The sequence below is a fragment of the Salvelinus fontinalis genome, chromosome 33, assembly GCF_029448725.1.
Source record: "Salvelinus fontinalis isolate EN_2023a chromosome 33, ASM2944872v1, whole genome shotgun sequence".
Lineage (NCBI taxonomy): Eukaryota > Metazoa > Chordata > Actinopteri > Salmoniformes > Salmonidae > Salvelinus > Salvelinus fontinalis.
The window spans coordinates 35,513,018-35,537,248 of NC_074697.1; the positions used below are offsets into that span (position 1 = coordinate 35,513,018).

At 48.5% G+C, this 24,231-nt stretch overlaps 1 protein-coding gene across 4 annotated transcripts in view; it reads left to right on the forward strand.

Annotated features, from left to right (window-relative positions):
- Positions 1-24,231, forward strand: part of LOC129832130 (neurobeachin-like) — a 319,438-nt gene that overhangs the window by 84,156 nt on the left and 211,051 nt on the right. For all 4 annotated transcript variants that reach the window (XM_055895922.1, XM_055895923.1, XM_055895924.1 and 1 more), the window contains exons 12-25: positions 599-751; positions 1,874-2,042; positions 8,380-8,459; positions 10,186-10,248; positions 10,491-10,588; positions 11,237-11,329; positions 20,092-20,200; positions 20,513-20,594; positions 20,803-20,926; positions 21,501-21,693; positions 22,055-22,408; positions 22,613-22,921; positions 22,996-23,430; positions 23,698-23,915. In XM_055895922.1, coding sequence (XP_055751897.1) covers positions 599-751; positions 1,874-2,042; positions 8,380-8,459; positions 10,186-10,248; positions 10,491-10,588; positions 11,237-11,329; positions 20,092-20,200; positions 20,513-20,594; positions 20,803-20,926; positions 21,501-21,693; positions 22,055-22,408; positions 22,613-22,921; positions 22,996-23,430; positions 23,698-23,915 — 2,480 coding nt within the window. The remainder of the gene's footprint in view (positions 1-598; positions 752-1,873; positions 2,043-8,379; positions 8,460-10,185; positions 10,249-10,490; positions 10,589-11,236; positions 11,330-20,091; positions 20,201-20,512; positions 20,595-20,802; positions 20,927-21,500; positions 21,694-22,054; positions 22,409-22,612; positions 22,922-22,995; positions 23,431-23,697; positions 23,916-24,231) is intronic.

A 24,231-nucleotide genomic window follows, 5' to 3' on the forward strand; every position in this document is an offset into this window, starting at 1 on the left:
CTGGTCTAAAGTAGTGCACTTCACTTTTTAAGGAAAATGCTGCCTTTTTGGACGCAGGCAGACTGTCCTGTAGCATCCTGACATCTATCCACCGGAGTCCAGCAGAGCCCAGAGCTCAGGGCCAGGAACAGGTGGTTGTAACAGGGGCCAGACGGTGGAAACAGTTTATCCCTCTCTCTCTCTGTCTCTCTCTGTCTCTCTCGCTTTCTCTCCTCTCCCTCCAGCTGCCAGCACTCTCACAATCACACCATCCTGCCATCTGGTTCAGATCTGTTTATACCACAGCTAGAATATTAGGAGAGACTACCTCTACCTGGTCAGGAGACATGTGACAGAAAGACAGCAGGACTCTGAGTTGTGATGCTCAGTCAAATGCTCTCAGACTTTGCTTGTTTGGTGAAATGTCTATACATTCCAGTTGACTACTTCAAAATAGTGAAACTCCTCAATGGCACTGCCCATGCTAAAACGGGCTTTGTGGAAAATTAACCCTCTATCCAAACTCTATGGTTGGCTTACAGTTATATGTTATTGAGACATTGATTGACTGGTTGATTGATTGAGTATCCAGTGGTCTGACCAGTCCCTGTGCCTCCAGTGCTCCAGGGTCCACATCACACGTGCGGTCCTTGAGCAGTTCCTGTCCTTCGCTAAATACCTGGACGGGTTAACCCACGGAGCGCCACTCCTCAAACAGCTCTGTGACCACATACTGTTCAACGCAGCCATCTGGATACACACCCCTGCCAAGGTAAGCCCTGCCCCAACACCCCCCCGCCAAGGTAGACCTTGTCCCCCATAAAGATGAGCCCCACCCAAACTGGTTCTACTGGGTCCAGGTAGCTCCATGGTAACCCACCTGAGTTCTGACTCACTGAAGACTGTTTAGAGCACTACTCACTTCTACCATGATCCATTATGTAACACAACATATTTTAGGGTCCTGATATTAGTGGATATTTTCTCCTCCGAATTAAAGGCTTCACCACTGACTGAGGTTTACTGCCTGCTGTCACCATCAGCTCCTCAACCCTGAGAAGTATTGAAATGTTATAGACTGAAAATACATAATGACCCGTGAAGTAGTGGATGAGGCGGATCAGAGGAGCTGGGTTGTGTGGAGAACCCATTCTCCTCACTGGCACCGCCGCTGGTGGCTCTTATGAATAAATACATAACGGTTGTGGGGAAATGTCTCAGGAGTTGAGGTAGAGAGAGTCTCTGGAAGTCAACCTCAGACCCCTCCCTCATACACTTCTCTCAGATGGAGCACATAGAGCGAGAGGGGCAGACAGAGGTAACACACTGGATTAGAGCACTTTTAGATATCTCCTCTCTGTTAGATGGAATAAAAGATGTAGAGGGACTGTGTGGGATTATTGTCCAGTCAAATGCTAATTACAGAGGCCGTATTAATGAGACTGAACAGAGCAGAGCGGAGATGGAGAGAGAGGAGTGGAGAGGAAATAAGAGGGGAGTGATGAGAGGAGACTGTCATAGTGTGTTCTAATAGAGTGGAATGTGGGGTCAGCCACAGCAGCCTGTCTCTCTCTTCTACACCTGCAGGGAGGATGATGGGCTCAGGTCTGCTAGGACCTCTTTAATACAGCATTCACTTAATATGACCAGTTCACAGCCTTAATATTATACCTTAAGCAGCCTGGAGTAGGTTATAAAGATTATACGACAGCTATATGTAGAATCACTGAGTATAGGTTAATTGTGTGTGTGTGTGTGTGTGTGTGTGTGTGTGTGTGTGTGTGTGTGTGTGTGTGTGTGTGTGTGTGTGTGTGTGTGTGTGTGTGTGTGTGTGTGTGTGTGTGTGTGTGTGTGTGTGTGCGTGCGTGCGTGCGTGCGTGTGCTCTCCCCTCAGGTCCAGCTCTCACTGTACACGTACCTGTCTGCAGAGTTTATCGGCAAGGCAACCATCTACACCACCATCCGTCGTATTGGGACAGTGCTGCAGCTGATGCACAGTCTGAAGTACTACTACTGGGCCTGCAACCCTGAGGCCAGCAGTGCCATTACACCTAAAGGACTGGGTAAACACACACACACACCACTCACACACCACAGGTCCAGAGATGACAGGCATCTCCTCTCTGTGTAGTAACAGGCTGCCATGAGGCGGCTGTCTGCTGTGTTGGAAGTCAAAGTCACCCTGAACTGTCATGTCATCTTCCTCTCTCAGCTTTTTCTCTCTGAAACTATTCAGAAGGCTCAGAGGCCCGGGTTCTGATACAGGCCTATATGGTTGGAAGCAGTACTGTATATATCCTACAGGTCAGGTTAGAACAGTGCTGATAAACCAGGTCTGTCTCTTAAATAGCATCCTCTAGTGCTCCAGGCAAAAGTAGTGCACTATGTAAGGAATAGGGGGCCATTTGGACGTAACCACAGGAGAGAAGTGCAGTTTATTCCACAGAGGAAGTAGATGTGTATTAACTGTGTAATGAATAGTTGATGCAGCAGCTTAGCCTTTATTAACAGAGTTCACATGGTTAATGGTTTCTCATGAAGCCCAGAAAACAACAAACACCATGACCATTAATCAGCAGTAGGGTGGATACATTTGCCAGAGCTACAGACCAGTCCTATATGAAATATTGAGCAGAGCTACAGACCAGTCCTATATGAAATATTGAGCAGAGCTACAGACCAGTCCTATATGAAATATTGAGCAGAGCTACAGACCAGTCCTATATGAAATATTGAGCAGAGCTACAGACCAGTCCTATATGAATTATTGAGCAGAGCTACAGACCAGTCCTATATGAAATATTGAGCAGAGCTACAGACCAGTCCTATATGAAATATTGAGCAGAGCTACAGACCAGTCCTATATGAAATATTGAGCAGAGCTACAGACCAGTCCTATATGAAATATTGAGCAGATCTACAGAACATGTATATCTGAAGTAGGATACTGAGTGTGTTTGTCTGTGGTAGGGAGAGTTATATATAGACAGCTCTGGAACGTTCTGCAGTGTTTCTACTCTGATCTGGGGAAGGGTTTGGACACTCCAGGCTGTTTAGTTTTTCTGCTTTTACTGGCGTTGATGAATAATAGATATTGTGTCATAGATTGCTTGTTATGGATTGTCTTACTAACATCATGGCCTGTGTTGCTTTAGTATGTGTTGCAAAAACAATGAGACAAACAGTACTAGTGTATAAGATATCTGTTGGACTTAGTAGCCATGTTCTGTTTGTTGGACTTAGTAGCCATGTTCTGTTTGTTGGACTTAGTAGCCATATTCTGTCTGTTGGACTTAGTAGCCATGTTCTGTTTGTTGGACTTAGTAGCCATGTTCTGTTTGTTGGACTTAGTAGTCATGTTCTGTTTGTTGGACTTAGTAGCCATGTTCTGTTTGTTGGACTTAGTAGCCATGTTCTGTTTGTTGGACTTAGTAGCCATGTTCTGTCTGTTGGACTTAGTAGCCATGTTCTGTTTGTTGGACTTAGTAGCCATGTTCTGTTTGTTGGACTTAGTAGCCATGTTCTGTTTGTTGGAGTTAGTAGCCATGTTCTGTTTGTTGGACTTAGTAGCCATGTTCTGTTTGTTGGACTTAGTAGCCATGTTCTGTCTGTTGGACTTAGTAGCCATGTTCTGTTTGTTGGACTTAGTAGCCATGTTCTGTTTGTTGGACTTAGTAGCCATGTTCTGTCTGTTGGACTTAGTAGCCATGTTCTGTCTGTTGGACTTAGTAGCCATGTTCTGTTTGTTGGACTTAGTAGCCATGTTCTGTTTGTTGGACTTAGTAGCCATGTTATGTTTGTTGGACTTAGTAGCCATGTTATGTTTGTTGGACTAGCTATGTAGCTATGTTGTTTCTCTTCAGTCAGGGTCGTTCAACTAGACACAGCAGAAAACACAGCTACTCCACCCTAGTAGAGATCACTCTTTGAAAGATCTTGGTGATGAACCTTGTCTGCTGAGACATCTGTTGGGTGATGTGTGTGTAGAATATAATCCATATTTGTGAAACAGACCATCTTTCTAGTTCATCTTCCTGGTAATGTGTTTTTTAAATTAATAGAAGTGTAAGTCTGTGTCCTGTTCAAAAGTACTACACTACAAAGGGAATAGGGTGCCATTTGGGATGTAGGCAGTGTTTTGCTGATGGTTCTAGAATCCCAGTGGGAGAAATGGAAGAGAGGAACGGTATAGTTGGTAAAATACTGAGGACGGTGTCCTCACCAGAACCTGGAGGTAATTTTATCGTCCTTCTATTTCCATTAGACCTGGTTTTCATTTGTCTCAGACGACTGTGGTGTTGCCTCTAGATGGGGAGAGATGGAATGGGAGGGAGAGAGATGAAGAGAGAGGGAGATAGGGAGAGAGATGAAGAGAGAGGGAGATAGGGAGAGAGATGAAGAGAGAGGGAGATAGGGAGAGAGATGAAGAGAGAGGGAGATAGGGAGAGAGATGAAGAGAGAGGGAGATAGGGAGAGAGATGAAGAGAGAGGGAGATAGGGAGAGAGATGAAGAGAGAGGGAGATAGGGAGAGAGATGAAGAGAGAGGGAGATAGGGAGAGAGATGAAGAGAGAGGGAGATAGGGAGAGAGATGAAGAGAGAGGGAGATAGGGAGAGAGATGAAGAGAGAGGGAGATAGGGAGAGAGATGAAGAGAGAGGGAGATAGGGAGAGAGATGAAGAGAGAGGGAGATAGGGAGAGAGATGAAGAGAGAGGGAGATAGGGAGAGAGATGAAGAGAGAGGGAGATAGGGAGAGAGATGAAGAGAGAGGGAGATAGGGAGAGAGATGAAGAGAGAGGGAGATAGGGAGAGAGATGAAGAGAGAGGGAGATAGGGAGAGAGATGAAGAGAGAGGGAGATAGGGAGAGAGATGAAGAGAGAGGGAGATAGGGAGAGAGATGAAGAGAGAGGGAGATAGGGAGAGAGATGAAGAGAGAGGGAGATAGGGAGAGAGATGAAGAGAGAGGGAGATAGGGAGAGAGATGAAGAGAGAGGGAGATAGGGAGAGAGATGAAGAGAGAGGGAGATAGGGAGAGAGATGAAGAGAGAGGGAGATAGGGAGAGAGATGAAGAGAGAGGGAGATAGGGAGAGAGATGAAGAGAGAGGGAGATAGGGAGAGAGATGAAGAGAGAGGGAGATAGGGAGAGAGATGAAGAGAGAGGGAGATAGGGAGAGAGATGAAGAGAGAGGGAGATAGGGAGAGAGATGAAGAGAGAGGGAGATAGGGAGAGAGATGAAGAGAGAGGGAGATAGGGAGAGAGATGAAGAGAGAGGGAGATAGGGAGAGAGATGAAGAGAGAGGGAGATAGGGAGAGAGATGAAGAGAGAGGGAGATAGGGAGAGAGATGAAGAGAGAGGGAGATAGGGAGAGAGATGAAGAGAGAGGGAGATAGGGAGAGAGATGAAGAGAGAGGGAGATAGGGAGAGAGATGAAGAGAGAGGGAGATAGGGAGAGAGATGAAGAGAGAGGGAGATAGGGAGAGAGATGAAGAGAGAGGGAGATAGGGAGAGAGATGAAGAGAGAGGGAGATAGGGAGAGAGATGAAGAGAGAGGGAGATAGGGAGAGAGATGAAGAGAGAGGGAGATAGGGAGAGAGATGAAGAGAGAGGGAGATAGGGAGAGAGATGAAGAGAGAGGGAGATAGGGAGAGAGATGAAGAGAGAGGGAGATAGGGAGAGAGATGAAGAGAGAGGGAGATAGGGAGAGAGCTAGTAGATACTGCAATCAAGTGTTCAATTATAAGAACAAAGCAATGGTGGTTGGAACAGAGCTGGTGCAGGTATGCTCTGGGTACATCCCAAAATGGCACCCTATTCCCTATATAGTGCACTACATTTGACCAGGGCCCGTAGGTCAAAAGTAGTGGACTATGTAGGGAATAGGGTGCCATTTGGGACGCAACCCCACTTTGTCTCTGGAAATGTTGCTGCTGGTTTCTCTGGGAGTCTGTAAATAGAGAGCCATCAAATTAAACCAATGCATCATCCTCTCACACATAGCCACTGCAGTGCAGGCTCAATTTCTCTCAATCCCTAACATACGCTCGCACACACACAACCTATCGCTCTCTCTCGCTCTCTTTCTATTTTGCTCTGTCTTTCTCTTTTGCTCTGTTAGACACGCACTCTGTTGGTCCTGCTCCTCTTATGTAGTCACATACTCTGAAGTCAAATTTCTAATTTCAGGTCTCCACACTCCCAGCGTCTGGAACTGATCCATTTGGATAAGAGCCGTAACAATATTGTCTACATTCCAAATGACACCCTATTCCCTATATAGTGCACTACTTTTGACCAGAGCCCTATGGTGCACTATAAGAAATAGGGTGCCATTTTGGACGCATACCATATTGTCTAAACTTGAGCAGGGCTGAGAACCTGTGTATTCTCACAGTGAAAACATAGAGTATTGATCAACCCTGTGAAATATTATCCAACACTATTACTGCCTGCTTTATCTGAACCAAGTCAAGGGTGAAAGTGAAATTAGGTCAATTTCCTAAGTATCTATAATAAAATGTGTATATGAAGCACGCTCTCGTGATTGCTATGGATTAATTACCAGTCCAGTCACACTGACTCACTGTAGCGAGGAGGAGAAAGTGGATTTCTACGTTAATAACATAAATCATTTATCAATGAAGTGAACCTTATCCTCCTCCTGCCCAATACCCTGCGGGCAGGTGGACTGAACCAACCAACGAGAGCCTGAGAATCAACAGTTGTGACTAAGTTCGATTCCGCATATGGATGCAGCTGGGTTGTTAAGGATGCTGTTATCTAGCGACATGTTCTGTCCCTGTACTGTGTTCTCAGATGGCTTCTATTAATCAGTGTCACAAGGAGCTGAGGGAGCCTGTGTTGAAGGGGTTCCATTGATTTCTGAGGGGAAATAGGACAGTCAGATGTTGGGTTAAATTGTGTCTGACAGCAGAGGACTATCTTCACTCTGGAGATACGTTCTTGTGTGTAAATTAATAGCTATGTGTTATCGATCTCTCTGTGGCAGCAACCTGTCCACGCACACTATATATACAAAAGTATGTGGACACCCCTTCAAATGAGTGGATTTGGCTATTTCAGCCACACCCGTTGCTGACAGGTGTATAAAATCGAGCGCACAGCCATGCAATCTCCATAGACAAACATTGGCAGTAGAATGGCCTTACTGAAGAGCTCAGTGACTTTCAACGTGGCACCAGCATAGGATGCCACCTTTCCAACAAGTCAGTTCTTCACATTTCTGCCCTGCTAGAGCTGCCCGGTCAACTAATTGCTGTTATTGTGAAGTGGAAACGTCTAGGAGCAACAACGGCTCAGCCTCGAAGTGGTAGGCCACACAAGCTCACAGAACGGGACCATCGAGTGCTGAATCGTCTGTCCTCGGTTGCAACATTCACTACCGAGTTCCAAACTGCCTCTGGAAGCAACTTCAGCACAAGAGTGTTCATCGGGAGCTTCATTAAACGGGTTTCCATGGCCGAGCAGCCTCACACAAGCCTAAGATCACCATGCACAATGCCAAGCGTCGGCTGTGGTGGTGTAAAGCTCGCCGCCATTGGAGCAGTGGAAACGCTTCACCATCTGGCAATCCGACGGACTAATCTGGGTTTGGCGAATGCCAGGAGAACACAACATGCCCAATACATCATAGTGCCAACTGTAAAGTTTAGTGGAGGAGGAATAATGGTCTGGAGCTGTTTTTCATGGTTCGGGCTAGGCCCCTTAGTTCTAGTGAAGGGAAATCCTAACGCTACTGCATACAATGACATTCTAGACGATTCTGTGTTTCCAACTTTGTGGCAACAGTTTGGGGAAAGCCTGAACCCCATCAAACACCATTGGGATGAATTGAAACGCCGACTGCGAGCCAGGCCTAATCGCCCATCATCAGTGCCCAACATCACTAATGCTCTTGAATGGAAGCAAGTCCCTGCAGCAATGTTCCACCATCTAGTGGAAAGCTTTCCCAGAAGAGTGGAGGCTGTTATAGCAGCAAAGGAGGGACCAACTCCATATTAATGCCCATAATTTTGGAATGAGATGTTGGACGAGCAGGTGTCCACATACTTTTGGTCCTGTAGTGTATTTACTCTACGAGCTCACATACAATATGTCTTAAAACCACAGAGCAGAGTGAAGTTAATGATAATAGATGTATCAGAGCCTAGTGCTGGGCTGCAGCTGTAATCAATAACCAGCCGTCTGTAATGTGTCATATGTGTCCTCTCATATTTGATCACTCATCTGGGTCGGGCAGTGTTATGCATACAGCACCGTGTTGACTTGTACTGCTCTCTGTAGATTTCTGATAGCGACAGATCGGCTCTGAGATGTGAAGTCAACATCAGACGTGTGTGTGTGTTGATCCCTGTGACTCGGTCTGTGTTTGTCCTCAGATGGCCCAAGGCCCACCCAGCAGGAGATCATCTCTCTCAGGGCTTTCATGTTGCTGTTCCTCAAACAACTCATCCTCAAGGTACTGCACATAAACACTCACACATCCATTCCTAAACAAAAACAGTTTGTTTATTATCTCCACCAGAGAAAGGAACCATGGGTAATTGCTCTGGAACCATAATGTCCAATCAGCATGCAGGTTCAGGTCCGTCCGTGTTGTTGTGTTCAAATCATTGCTCAGCTTCAACAACATGGCAGCAGGCTCCATTTCTGCAACAAATAGGCCTGCAGCCCGAGGCCACTACAGAAATAAGCAGAATTTAAACAACGGAGGGAAAATAAACTGGCTACCAATAAAAAATATCTACCATTCTGTACAGCATCAGCTACATACACACACACGCACGGGCACGCACGCACGCACGCACAGCTCAAACAACAATTAACTTCCAATCTGTTCCTGCAGAGATTCTGGTTCCTCATCAGAAGTGTTTAAACGTTACATCACTGTAAAGTCTCTGAACAACAGGAGACTGGGGAACAAACACTGAACGTGCTGCAGTATTATATTCATCTCACAAACATTTGTCAACTGGTTTCAAAATGAGAATTATTATCCGTCAACAGCTTAGCTCAGCACTGGCATTGATTAACAGTGCCTAGGTCTATCTCCTGGATACTGGCATTGATTAACAGTGCCTAGGTCTATCTCCTGGATACTGGCATTGATTAACAGTGCCTAGGTCTATCTCCTGGATACTGGCATTGATTAACAGTGCCTAGGTCTATCTCCTGGATACTGGCATTGATTAACAGTGCCTAGGTCTATCTCCTGGATATTGGCATTGATTAACAGTGCCTAGGTCTATCTCCTGGATACTGACATAAAAAAACCCTGGTGGTAACTACAGTATCTAACAGACCTGCCAGTGATCATTAAGCAATCTAAGGCAGTTTCCCATCTGTTTCTGTTACTAGTAGGAACACATTGTTTCTTTGGTCAGTCTGTTTCTGTTACTAGTAGGAACACATTGTTTCTTTGGTCAGTCTGTTTCTGTTACTAGTAGGAACACATCGTTTCTTTGGTCAGTCTGTTTCTGTTACTAGTAGGAACACATTGTTTCTTTGGTCAGTCTGTTTCTGTTACTAGTAGGAACACATTGTTTCTTTGGTCAGTCTGTTTCTGTTACTAGTAGGAACACATTGTTTCATTGGTCAGTCTGTTTCTGTTACTAGTAGGAACACATCGTTTCTTTGGTCAGTTTGTTTCTGTTACTAGTAGGAACACATTGTTTCTTTGGTCAGTCTGTTTCTGTTACTAGTAAGAACACATTGTTTCTTTGGTCAGTTTGTTTCTGTTACTAGTAGGAACACATTGTTTCTTTGGTCAGTCTGTTTCTGTTACTAGTAGGAACACATTGTTTCTTTGGTCAGTCTGTTTCTGTTACTAGTAGGAACACATTGTTTCTTTGGTCAGTCTGTTTCTGTTACCAGTAGGAACACATTGTTTCTTCGGTCAGTCTGTTTCTGTTACTAGTAGGAACACATTGTTTCTTTGGTCAGTCTGTTTCTGTTACTAGTAGGAACACATTGTTTCTTTGGTCAGTCTGTTTCTGTTACTAGTAGGAACACATTGTTTCTTTGGTCAGTCTGTTTCTGTTACTAGTAGGAACACATTGTTTCTTTGGTCAGTCTGTTTCTGTTACTAGTAGGAACACATTGTTTCTTTGGTCAGTCTGTTTCTGTTACTAGTAGGAACACATTGTTTCTTTGGTCAGTGTGAAAATGTGTGTGTAATTTCTTAGGACCGAGGCGTGAAGGAGGATGAGCTGCAGAGTATCCTGAACTACCTGCTAACCATGCATGAGGTGAGTGGCAAGTCCCCATGGTCCTGGGCTGTAGCGATGTAGGGTTGAGAGGTCTGTCCATTGATGATGCTCTACTGTATGGTGTTGTAAATCTCTCTCCCTATCTCTCTTTCTTTCTCCCTCTCCATCTCTCACACCCCTCTTTCTATTTCTCATTCCGGCTCTCAATTCAATGGGTGTTTATCTCTCTCCTCCCCCCGCCACCCCTCTCTCTCTCTCTCTCTCTGTCTCTCTCTCTCTAGGATGATAATATCCATGATGTTCTTCAGCTGGTAGTGGCTCTGATGTCAGAACACCCAGCCTCCATGATTCCAGCCTTCGACCAGAGGAACGGCATACGGTACGCAACACACACACACACACACACACACACACACACACACACACACACACACACACACACACACACACACACACACACACACACACACACACACACACACACACACACACACACACACACACACACACACGGCACAGCCCTTGGGGAACAAAGCCCACTTGCTGTTGATGCACAAAATGCATGTAATAACATCACATCTCTAATACTGGAGATTGTGTTGTGAATCTACATGGTACCTTTTGAATAATTCACATATTCTGTAAGAAGACATTTTATGATATTAACATATTCATTTTATATCAGACATGGATGATAAACATACTGTATGCCATGTGTGTTCTATGAAATATGAATGAATATCAGCTCCTGACTCCTGCAGAGTTCTCAGAATCTTCACTGCAGGAAATGGGATGGCTCTGTTTTGATCAGGAAACTCATTTAGTTGTCACGCCGACACACAGACTCTCAAAACAGACAGGGAGGTCTTTCCCTGCACACCCAACTCGTTCAGTCTGGTTTCATTGTAACGGTCCAAGCACTCTATTCCCTTTATAGTGTATTACTTATGACCAGAGCTCATAGGGGACACAATCATTAACGGGGCCATGTTTAAATGTGATTCATATGTCTCCTGTCCTGTTCCAGGGTGATGTACAAGCTGTTGGCGTCTAAGACTGAGAGCATCAGAGTCCAGTCCCTCAAAGTCCTGGGATATTTCCTCAAACACCTGGGACATAAGTGAGTTATTATCCCTCCCTCAATGAAATACTGTCCCCAAGAGAGGTATGGATCTATTAAAGACATTCTCTTCTTCTCTTCTCCCCTTTACTCATATCTTCTCTTCTCCCCTTTACTCTTATCCCCTCTTCTCACTTTACTCTTCTCCCCTATTCCCCCCTCCCCTCTTCCCCCCTCTTCTCCCCTTTACTCTTATCCCCTCTTCTCCCCTTTACTCTTATCCCCTCTTCTCCCCTCTTCTCCCCTTTACTCTTATCCTCTCTTCTCACTTTACTCTTATCCCCTCTTCTCCCCTCTTCTCCCCTTTACTCTTCTCCCCTCTTCTCACTTTACTCTTATCCCCTCTTCTCCCCTCTTCTCCCCTTTACTCTTATCCTCTCTTCTCACTTTACTCTTATCCCCTTTTTCCCCTATTCTCCCCTCCCCTCTTCCCCTCTCTTCTCCCCTCCCCTCTTCTTATTCCCGCTTCTCCCCTTTACTCTTCTCCCCTCTTCTTATTCCATCTTCTCCCCTGCCTTCTTCCCCCTTCCCCCATTCTTATTCCCTCTTCTCCCTTCCCCCATTCTTATTCCCTCTTCTCCCCTTTATTCCCCTCCCCTCTTCTCCCCTTTATTCCCCTCCCCTCTTCTCCCCTCTTCTCCCCTTTACTCTTATCCCCTCTTCTCCCTTTATTCTTATTCCCCCTTCTCCCCTCCCCTCTTCTCCCCTCTTCTCCCTTTATTCTTATTCCCTCTTATCCCCTCTTCTTATCCCCTCTTCTCCCCTTTTCTCCCCCCACTTCTTATTCCCTCTTCTCCCCCCACTTCTTATTCCCTCTTCTCCCCTCCCCTCTTCTCCCCTCTTTTCCCCTTTACTCTTCTCCCCTCTTATCCCCTCTTCTCCCATTTTCTCCCCCCACTTCTCCCCTCTTTCCTCTTTACTTGTATCCCCTCTTCTCCCTTTACTCTTCTCCCCTCCCCTCTTCTCCCCGATTCTCCCCTATTCTACCCTCCCCTCTTCTTATTCCCTCTTCTCCCCTCCCCTCTTCTCCCCTCTTCTTATACCCTCTTCTTCCCTCCCCTCTTCTCCCATTTACTCTTCTCCCCTCTTCTTATTCCCTCTTCTCCCCTTTACCCTTCTCCCCTCTTCTTATCTCCTTTTCTCCCCCACTTCTTATTCCCTCTTCTCCCCTCTTTTCCCCTTTCCCCTTATTCCCTCTTCTCTCTCTTTACTCCCGATTATTCCCTCTTCTCCTCTCTTCTCCCGTCCCCTCTTCTTATTCCCTCTTCTCCCCTCCCCTCTTCTCCCCTTTACTCTTTTCCCCTTTACTCTTCTCCCCTCTTCTCCCCTTTACTCTTCTCCCCTCTTCTTATTCCCTCTTCTCCCCTCTTCCACCCTCCGCTCTTCTCACCTTTACTCTTCTCCCCTCTTTTCCCCTTTACTCTTCTCCCCTCTTCTCCCCTCCCCTCTTCTCCCCTTTACTCTTCTCCCCCCCTTCTCTCCTCTTCTTGTTCTCTCTTCTCCCCTTTACTCTTATCCCCTCTTCTTATTCCCTCTTCTCCCCTCTTCTGCCCTACCCTCTTCTTATTCCCTCTTCTCCCCTCCCCTCTTCTCCCATTTACTCTTCTCCCCTTGTCTTATCCCCTCTTTTCCCCTCTTCTTATTCCCTCTTCTCCTCTCCCTTCTTCTCCCCTTTACTCTTCTCCCCTCGTCTTATCCCCTCTTCTCCCCTCTCCTTATTCCCTCTTCTCCATTTACTTTTCCCTCCTCTTCTTATCCCCTCTTCTCCCCTTTTCTCCCCTCCCCTCTTCTTCTCCCCTCTTCTCCGCTCATTTCCCCTCCCCTATTCTCCCCTTTACTCTTCTCCCTCTTCTACCCTTTACACTTCTCCCCTTGTCTTCTCCCCTCTTCTCCCCTCTTCTTATTCCCTCTTCTCCCCTCCCCTCTTTCTATTCCTTCTTCTCCCCTTTTCTCCCCCCATTTCTTATTCCCTCTTCTCCCCTCTTCTCTCCTCTTCTTGTTCCCGCTTCTTCCCTTTACTCTTATCCCCTCTTCTTATTCCCTCTTCTCCCCTCTTCTGCCCTTTACTCTTCTCCCCTCTTCTTATTCCCTCTTCGCCCCTTTTCTCCCCTACCCTCTTCTTATTCCCTCTTCTCCCCTCCCCTCTTCTTATCTCATTTTCTCCCCCACTTCTTATTCCCTCTTCTCCCCCCACTTCTTATTCCCTCTTCTCCCCTCCCCTCTTCTCCCCTCTTTTCCCCTTTACTCTTCTCCCCTCTTCTTATCCCCTCTTCTCCCATTTTCTCCCCCCACTTCTCCCCTCTTTCCTCTTTACTTGTATCCCCTCTTCTCCCTTTACTCTTCTCCCCTCCCCTCTTCTCCCCGATTCTCCCCTATTCTATCCTCCCCTCTTCTTATTCCCTCTTCTCCCCTCCCCTCTTCTCCCCTCTTCTTATACCCTCTTCTTCCCTCCCCTCTTCTCCCATTTACTCTTCTCCCCTCTTCTTATTCCCTCTTCTCCCCTTTACCCTTCTCCCCTCTTCTTATCTCCTTTTCTCCCCCACTTCTTATTCCCTCTTCTCCCCTCTTTTCCCCTTTACCCTTATTCCCTCTTCTCTCTCTTTACTCCCGATTATTCCCTCTTCTCCTCTCTTCTCCCGTCCCCTCTTCTTATTCCCTCTTCTCCCCTCCCCTCTTCTCCCCTTTACTCTTTTCCCCTTTACTCTTCTCCCCTCTTCTTATTCCCTCTTCTCCCCTCTTCCACCCTCCCCTCTTCTCACCTTTACTCTTCTCCCCTCTTTTCCCCTTTACTCTTCTCCCCTCTTCTCCCCTCCCCTCTTCTCCCCTTTACTCTTCTCCCCTCTTCTCTCCTCTTCTTGTTCTCTCTTCTCCCCTTTACTCTTATCCCCTCTTCTCCCCTCTTCTGCCCTACCCTCTTCTTATTCCCTCTTCTCCCCTCCCCTCTTCTCCCATTTACTCTTCTCCCCTTGTCTTATCCCCTCTTCTCCCCTCTTCTTATTCCCTCTTCTCCTCTCCCTTCTTCTCCCCTTTACTCTTCTCCCCTCGTCTTATCCCCTCTTCTCCCCTCTTCTTATCCCCTCTTCTCCCCTTTTCTCCCCTCCCCTCTTCTTCTCCCCTCTTCTCCGCTCATTTCCCCTCCCCTATTCTCCCCTTTACTCTTCTCCCTCTTCTACCCTTTACACTTCTCCCCTTGTCTTCTCCCCTCTTCTCCCCTCTTCTTATTCCCTCTTCTCCCCTCCCCTCTTTCTATTCCTTCTTCTCCCCTTTTCTCCCCCCATTTCTTATTCCCTCTTCTCCCCTCTTCTCTCCTCTTCTTGTTCCCGCTTCTTCCCTTTACTCTTATCCCCTCTTCTTATTCCCTCTTCTCCCCTCTTCTGCCCTTTACTCTTCTCCCCTCTTCTTGTTCCCTCTTCGCCCCTTTTCTCCCCTACCCTCTTCTTATTCCCTCTTCTCCCCTCTTCTTATCTCATTTTCTCCCCCACTTCTTATTCCCTCTTCTCCCCTCTTTTCCCCTTTACCCTTATTCCCTCTTCTCTCTCTTTACTCCCCGATTCTTCCCGATTCTCTTCTCTTCTCCCCTCCCCTCTTCTTATTCCCTCTTCTCCCCTCTTCTTATTCCCTTTTTCCCTCTTCTCCCCTCTTCTGCCCTTTACTCTTCTCCCCTCTTCTTATTCCCTCTTCGGCCATTTTCTCCCCTACCCTCTTCTTATTCCCTCTTCTCCCCTCTTCTTATCTCATTTTCTCCCCCACTTCTTATTCCCTCTTCTCCCCTCTTTTCCCCTTTACCCTTATTCCCTCTTCTCTCTCTTTACTCCCCGATTCTTCCCGATTCTCCTCTCTTCTCCCCTCCCCTCTTCTTATTCCCTCTTCTCCCCTCTTCTTATTCCCTTTTTCCCCTCCCCTCGTCTTATTCCCTCTTCCCCCCTATTCTCCCCTCCCCTCTTCTCCCCTCTTCTTCTCACCTATTCTCCCCTTTTCTCCCCTCCCCTCTTCTTCTCCCCTCTCCTTATTCCCTCTTCTCCCCTCTCCTTATTCCCTCTTCTCCCCTCCCCTCTTCTCCCCTCTTCTTATTCCTTCTTCTCCTCTCCCCTCTTCTCCCCTCTCATCTTCTCCCCTTTACTATTCCCCCCTCTTCTTATTCCTTCTTCTCCCCTCTTCCCCCCTTTACTCTTCTCCCCTCTTCTTATTCCTTCTTCTGCCATCTTCTCCCCTCTTCGTATTACCTCTTCTCTTCTACCCTTTACTCTTCTCCCCTCTTCTCCCCTTTACTCTTCTCCCCTCTTCTTTTTCCCCTTTCTCCCCTTTTCTCTTCTCCCATCTTCTCTTCTCCCATCTTCTCCCCTCCCCTCTTCTCCCCTCTTCTTATTCCCTTTTCGCCCCTTTTCTCCCCTCTTCTTATTCCCTCTTCTCCCCTCTTCTTATTCCCTCTTCTCCCCTCTTCTCCCCTGTACTCTTCTCCCATCTTCCTATTCCCTCTTCTCCCCTCCCTTTACTCTTCTCCCCTATTCCCCCCTTTACTCTTCTCCCCTCTTCTCATTCCCCCTTCTCCCCTCCCCTCTTCTGCCCTTTACTCTCCGCCCCCTTCTTATTCCCTTTTCTCCTCTTTTCTCCCCTCCCCTCTTCTTATTCCCTCTTCTCCCCTCCCCTCTTATCCCCTTTACTCTTCCCCTCTTCTTATCCCCTCTACTCTTCTCCCCTCTTCTTATTTTCCCTCTTCTCTTCTCCCCTCTTCTTATTCCCTCTTCTCCCCTCTTCTCCCCTTTACTATTCTCCCCTCTACTATTCTCCCCTCCCCTCTTCTCCCCTTTACCCTTCTCCCCTTTACCCTTCTCCCCCTTCCCCCCTTTACTCTTCCCCCCTTTACTCTTCCCCCCTTTACTCTTCTCCCCTCTTCCCCCCTTTACTATTCTCCCCTCTTCTCCCCTTTACCCTTCTCCCCTTTACTCTTCTCCCCTTTACTCTTCCCCCCTTTACTCTTCCCCCCTTTACTCTTCCCCCCTTTACTCTTCTCCCCTTTACTCTTCTCCCCTTTACTCTTCTCCCCTTTACTCTTCTCCCCTTTACTCTTCTCCCCTTTACTCTTCTCCCCTTTACTCTTCTCCCCTTTACTCTTCTCCCCTTTACTATTCTCCCCTTTACTATTCTCCCCTTTACTCTTCTTGTAAGAGCTGTCGTTCTCCTCCTCCTCGGACGAGGAGAGGAGAGAAGGATCATCAGACCAAAATGCAGCATTCGGGAAATAAGCCATATCTTTATTATAAACGACGATGGCAACACGAAAAACAAAACACTTTCAAAATTACAAAACAAGAAAACGACGTAGACGAAAAAAACCTGAACATGAACTTACTTAACTAAAACGTAAAACTCACGGACAGGAACAGACTACATCGAAACGAAACGAACAACCGAACAGTCCCGTATGGTGCAAGACATAACACAGATACGGAAGACAATCACCCACAAACAAACAGTGAGAACACCCTACCTAAATATGACTCTTAATTAGAGGAAAACGCAAACCACCTGCCTCTAATTAAGAGCCATACCAGGCAACCCAAAACCAACATAGAAACAGAAAACATAGACTGCCCACCCAAAACACACGCCCTGACCATAAACACATACAAAAACAACATAAAACAGGTCAGGACCGTTACAGAACCCCCCCCTCAAGGTGCGAACGCCGGGCGCACCAGCACAAAGTCCAGGGGAGGGTCTGGGTGGGCAGTTGACCACGGTGGTGGCTCCGGCTCTGGACGCTGTCCCCACACCACCATAGTCACTCCCCGCTTCTGTCTTCCCCTCCCAATGACCACCCTAAAACTAACATCCCCTAAATGAACGGCCAGCACCGGGACAAGGGGCAGCACCGGGACAAGGGGCAGCACCGGGACAAGGGGCAGCACCGGGACAAGGGGCAGCACCGGGACAAGGGGCAGCACCGGGACAAGGGGCAGCACCAGGATAAGGGGCAGCACCAGGATAAGGGGCAGCACCGGGATAAGGGGCAGCACCGGGATAAGGGGCAGCACCGGGATAAGGGGCAGCACCGGGATAAGGGGCAGCACCGGGACAAGGGGCAGGTCCCGGCTGAGATACTCCGGCAGATCCCGGCTGAGATACTCCGGCAGATCCTGGCTGCGGGACTCTGGCAGATCCTGGCTGAGGGACTCTGGCAGATCCTGGCTGAGGGACTCTGGCAGATCCTGGCTGAGGGACTCTGGCAGATCCTGGCTGAGGGACTCTGGCAGATCCTGGCTGAGGGACTCTGGCAGATCCTGGCTGAGGGACTCTGGCAGGTCCTGGCTGAGGGACTCTGGCAGGTCCTGGCTGAGGGACTCTGGCAGGTCCTGGCTGAGGGACTCTGGCAGGTCCTGGCTGAGGGACTCTGGCAGGTCCTGGCTGAGGGACTCTGGCAGGTCCTGGCTGAGGGACTCTGGCAGGTCCTGGCTGGACGGCTCTGGCAGGCGCTGGCTGGACGGCTCTGGCAGGCCCTGGCTGGACGGCTCTGGCAGGCCCTGGCTGGACGGCTCTGGCAGGTCCTGGCTGGACGGCTCTGGCAGGTCCTGGCTGGACGGCTCTGGCAGGTCCTGGCTGGACGGCTCTGGCAGGTCATGGCAGGACGGCTCTGGCTGGTCTTGGCAGGACGGCTCTGGCTGGTCATGGCAGGACGGCTCTGGCTGGTCATGGCAGGACGGCTCTGGCTGTTCATGGCAGGACGGCTCTGTAGGGAGGAGAAGGAGAGACAGCCTGGTGCGTGGTCTAGGCACTGGCTGCGCTGGAGAGGAGGAAACAGCTGGAGAGAGAACCCGGAGAGACAGCCTGGTACGGGGGGCTGCCACCGGAGGACTGGTACATGGAGGTGGCACCGGGTCTACCGGACCGTGAAGGAGGACACGTGCTCTTGAGCACCGAGCCTCCCCAACCCTACCAGGTTGAATGGTCCCCGTAGCCCTGCCAGTGCGGCGAGGTGGAATAGCCCGCACTGGGCTATGCAGGCGAACCGGGGACATCACCTGTAAGGCTGGTGCCATGTACGCCGGCCCGAGGAGACGTACTGGAGGCCAGATACGTTGGGCCGGCTTCATGACATCCGGCTCGATGCCCAACTTAGCCCTCCCAGTGCGGCAAGGTGGAATAGCCCGCACTGGGCTAAGCACGCGTACTGGGGACACCGTGCGCTTTACCGCATAACACGGTGTCTTACCAGTACGACGCCTTCTACCTCCACGGTAAGCACGGGGAGTTGGCTCGGGTATCCTACCCGGCTTTGCCACACTCCTCGTGTGCCTCCCCCCAAGAAATTTTTGGGTTTGACTCACGGGCTCCCAACCGCGTCGCCGCGCTGCCTCCTCATACCAGCGCCTCTCAGCCTTCGCTGCTTCCAACTCCTCCTTGGGACGGCGATATTCCCCTGGCTGAGCCCAAGGTCCTCTACCGTCCAGGATCTCCTCCCAAGTCCAGGAGTCCTTGTTGCTCTGTTGAGCACTCCCTTGCCGCTTGGTCTTAGTTTGGTGGGTGATTCTGTAAGGTCTGTCGTTCTCCTCGGATGAGGAGAGGAGAGAAGGATCTTTAGACCAAAATGCAGCATTCGGGAAATAAGCCATATCTTTATTATAAACGACGATGGCAACACGAAAAACAAAACACTTTCAAAATTACAAAACAAGAAAACGACGTAGACGAAAAAAACCTGAACATGAACTTACTTAACTAAAACGTAAAACTCACGGACAGGAACAGACTACATCGAAACGAACAACCGAACAGTCCCGTATGGTGCAAGACATAACACAGATACGGAAGACAATCACCCACAAACAAACAGTGAGAACACCCTACCTAAATATGACTCTTAATTAGAGGAAAACGCAAACCACCTGCCTCTAATTAAGAGCCATACCAGGCAACCCAAAACCAACATAGAAACAGAAAACATAGACTGCCCACCCAAAACACACGCCCTGACCATAAACACATACAAAAACAACATAAAACAGGTCAGGACCGTTACACTTCTCTCCTTTACTCTTCTCCCCTTTACTCTTCTCCCCTTTACTCTTCTCCCCTTTACTATTCTCCCCTTTACTATTCTCCCCTCTTCTCCCCTTTACTCTTCACCCCTTTACTTTTCTCCCCTTTACTCTTCTCCCCTTTACTCTTCTCCCCTTTACTATTCTCCCCTTTACTCTTCTCCCCTCTTCCCCCCTTTACTATTCTCCCCTTTACTCTTCTCCCCTCTTCCCCCCTTTACTCTTCTCCCCTTTACTATTCTCCCCTTTACTCTTCTCCCCTTTACTATTCTCCCCTTTACTCTTCCCCCCTTTACTCTTCTCCCCTTTACTCTTCACCCCTTTACTCTTCACCCCTTTACTCTTGACCCCTTTACTCTTCTCCCCTTTACTCTTCTCCCCTTTACTCTTCACCCCTTTACTCTTCTCCCCTTTACTCTTCACCCCTTTACTCTTCTCCCCTTTACTATTCTCCCCTTTACTCTTCACCCCTTTACTCTTCTCCCCTTTACTCTTCTCCCCTTTACTATTCTCCCCTTTACTCTTCTCCCCTTTACTCTTCTCCCCTTTACTCTTCTCCCCTTTACTCTTCTCCCCTTTACTATTCTCCCCTCTTCTCCCCTTTACTATTCTCCCCTCTTCTCCCCTTTACTTTTCTCCCCTCTTCTCTTAAAATAACTATTGTATGAAGTGTAAAACTGTCACCCAGGGATTCCTAACAGGGGTACTGTGTGTGTCTGTCCACAGAAGGAAGGTTGAGATCATGCACACACACAGTCTCTTCACTCTGCTGGGGGAGAGGCTGATGCTACACACTAATACTGTATCTGTGACCATCTACAACACGCTGTACGAGGTACATTCTTCTCTGTAACTTCTGTATAACCACACACACACACACACACACTTCTTCTTCAGGGATCCCTCGTAGTCGAGTTTGATTTCTGTGTGTGGTGTGGGTCTGGCTGGCCATGGGTCCGCAGATGGCTGAACAGGCCAATCCGTGACCTGCAGATCTCGTGGCCGTGAGGTCTGGGATGGTTATAGCCTCGTGCTGATAACCTCATTATCTCCGCTCCACTGTCCTGTTAGAAGCAGAGACTACCGTCCTGCATCCCAAATGACACCCTATTCCCTATTTAGTGATTGTCGGTGTTCTTCCCATCAGATCCTGACTGAGCAGGTGTGTACCCAGGTCGTCCACAAACCCCACCCTGAACCAGACTCTACAATCAAGATACAGAACCCCAGTAAGTCTGTCTGCTGTCTTACTGAATTTTATTGTAGTCAAGTCAAACTTTATTTAAAGTGCAGACTTAGCAAAGTTGTGTGTGTGTGTGTGTGTGTGTGTGTGTGTGTGTGTGTGTGTGTGTGTGTGTGTGTGTGTGTGTGTGTGTGTGTGTGTGTGTGTGTGTGTGTGTGTGTGTGTGTGTGTGTGTGTGTGTGTGTGTGTTCCAGTGATCCTTAAGGTAGTAGCGACTCTGTTGAAGAGCTCGTCCCCCAGCGTTGAGCTGATGGAGGTTCGACGTCTCTTCCTCTCAGACATGATCAAACTGTTCAGCAACAGCCGCGAAAACCGACGGTGAGGACAGACACACACACACACACACACACACACACACACACACACACACACACACACACACACACAGTCATTCTCTAATTTACAGCTGTGTAATGACTCTTCCTAGCAGTGACAGCACTGTTTGCATCCTGTTGTCAGTATCTTCAGCTGTCAATCATAAATCGTTCACGAGATATTGATGGTATAACGGATGGCTATCATCACCAATCTACTCGCTATTGTTGTCTGAATACTGACTATATAACAAAGCATCAGATCACTTCACTATTGTTGTCTAACTACTGACTATATAACAAAGCATCAGATCACTTCACTCATTAACATAATAGAAGGTGATCAGAATGAACTGTGACTGTTTCACTGATAGAGTGGCTGGTGATCAAGTCACATTAGAACCGAGCAACGATCAGCGGGAGTACTTGAGAATATGCTGTTGGCCTACAGACCGACTTTAACTTAGACTACTGACTATGTAGCGATGGTCTCTCCTGCTGTTTGCTCTAGTAGTGAGAACCTTATTGATAATAGTCGTAACAGTATATATTATTCACGGTATATTATCTGTCTCTAGGTGTCTGCTGCAGTGTTCAGTATGGCAGGACTGGATGTTCAGTCTGGGCTATATCAACCCTAAAAACCCAGAGGAACAGAAGATGATGGAGATGGTCTATAGCCTCTTCAGGATCCTGCTCTACCATGCCATCAAGTATGAGTGGGGAGGTTGGAGGGTCTGGGTGGATACACTCTCCATCGCTCACTCCAAGGTAAGACTCAGCGGCTGGATGCGTCCCAAATGGCACCCTATTCCCTATATAGTGCACAGCTTTTGACCAGGGCCCTAGCGCAGTATGTAGGTAATAGGGCACCATTTGGGACGTAGATCATCAGCGGTGCCACCAGTCAGCTCTATGATAAAAGAGGGGAAACACTGCCCTCTGCTGTTGAGGAGGGAAACTGCACCAACAACACCTTGGATGACGAGTAATTATTGATCATGTCTCTCCCTCTATATGGTTACCTATACGAGGCAAATATGGAGTACCTGGCTAAGATGAGCTTGATTATTAGTTATAGATGATTGATTATTGATGATGTCTGTTATACTGTTATACTGCTATACTTTAGGTAACGTACGAGGCCCATAAGGAGTACCTGGCTAAGATGTATGAGGACTACCAGCGTCAGGAGGAGGAGAACATTAAGAAGGGGAGGAAGGGTCTGGTCAGCACCATCTCAGGCCTGCAGGACCTCCAGGCCGGGGGCATCCAGGGGAACATGGAGATCAGAGAGGTAGACGACCACTCTCAGACACAGACCCCGGAGAGCGAGGCCGACTACCCCGAGACTCCTGGCCACCCCCGGGACATACTGTCGGAGGCGAAGACGGGGAAGGAGGGGGGGCTCGAGGGGACAGAGAGGACAGGGTCAGGGGTCAGAGTGGAGGTTCATGACCTGCTGGTGGACATCAAGGCTGAGAAGGTATGTTATGGTGTCTGTTTTCATAGTTTTACAACTGATTAATTTAGCAGATGCTCTTATCCAGAGCAACTTCCAGTCAGTCTATTCAACTACGTTTAGTTGGGGAAAAACACCACATATCACAGTTCTTGCAGGTAGACTCTTAAAATCAATCAGTCACTCAGTCATTCAGTCAGCTAATCAATCATCCCTCCCTCTCCCCAGGTGGAAGCCACGGAGGTGAAGCTGGAGGACCTGGACCTGTCTCCAGAGCCGCTGAGCGTGACAGTGGGTGTGGCTGGGGGTGTTGTCTCTGAGGACAGGGGCGGGGCGTTGGTCCAGGTGGACTCCCTATTGGACAACGTGTACTGTGCTGCTGTAGAGAAGCTGAGCAGCAGCGCCGCCAGCGGAGTAATGGTCCCCAACACAACCGTCGGTGTAGCCCCCGACAACCACAACACCGGTCCCCTCATCACCCTCGCTGACGACGACAAGGACAGTCTCCCTAGCAACAGCAGCTTCCTGTTTGGCCAGGTTAGTTCATCTTTCTTTTCTTCTGCTTGTGTTTTGTTATGTGCAAGTTAACTAAACAGAACTGAACTCAACAGGAGGATCCCCTGGTCCTGCCAAGTCCTGGTTCTAACCCCCACCAAGACGCCGAGCCTCCAGTCCCCCCGGCTCGCAGCCATGACCTGGGCCTACTGGCCCACATGACGGGCAGCTCTGAGCTGGGGATCATCGGCATGGTCAGTCCTGGTGGTCCAATCAACAGCATCCTGGAGGAGGAGAGGTTTACGCTCCAGACCACACTGGGTGACGTCACCTCCATGTCCAGGGAAGAGGCCTGCTCCAAGGGGTCAGTGTTCACAGACACAGGGACTGGAGCTAGTGCTGGAGGGTCTGGGGTGTCGGAGGGGGGCGAGCCCTCGGCTGGTGTGAAAGGTAGTGGGGCGGATGCAGTCAGCAACACCTCAGACACAGAGAGGTCATACGACAGAAAGGACAAAGAGGTTAAGAAGATACAGACCACTGCTACTACACAGGTTAGTTAAATTACAAGACCTCCCTCCCTCTTGTCCTCTGTTCCTCCTGTCTCCCACTTCCCTTTCTCCCTCCTCTCTCCTCCCTCCCCCCTGTTATTGAGTCTGATGAGAGGAGGAGGAGGAGGTGGAGAAGAGGGAGGACTAAAGGACTATTAATAGTCTCTCTTCTCTGCTGTTATGTAATAATTAATGTTTTATTTATACACTGCTTTAAACACTCTGAATTACAGTATTGTGGGTGTATGTGTGTCTGTGTGTGTGTGTCAGTCCCTCCACGGTCGTACGGCGGCCCAGTTAGAGCGTGCCCTGCGTGTGGACCTGGGCTTCAGAGGGATGCCCATGACAGAGGAGCAGCGGCGCCAGTTCAGCCCTGGCCCTCGCACCACCATGTTCCGCATCCCAGAGTTCAAATGGTCGCCCATGCACCAGCGCCTCCTCACCGACCTGCTGTTGGCCCTGGAGACAGACGTGCACGTCTGGAGGAGGTGAGGGGACCGAGACACTGAGGACACTGTCCCCAATCACACCCTAGTCCCTATGTAGTGCACTAGTTTGTATCAAAGCCCATTGCCTCTCTGTAGTGCACCTTTTTTGACCACTTAGGGCTACCAGATAGGACATGCAGTAGAATGTTACATTTGGGTCATTTAGCAGACGCTCTTATCCATAGTGACTTAGTCAGTGCATTCAACTAAGTTCGGTAAGACAACCACATATCCCATTCATTGAGAGTAAAACAAGAGTTACAATAGATCCTGGAGCCAGGGTTTCTAACTAGCCTTACTGTGGCTGATTATTCAC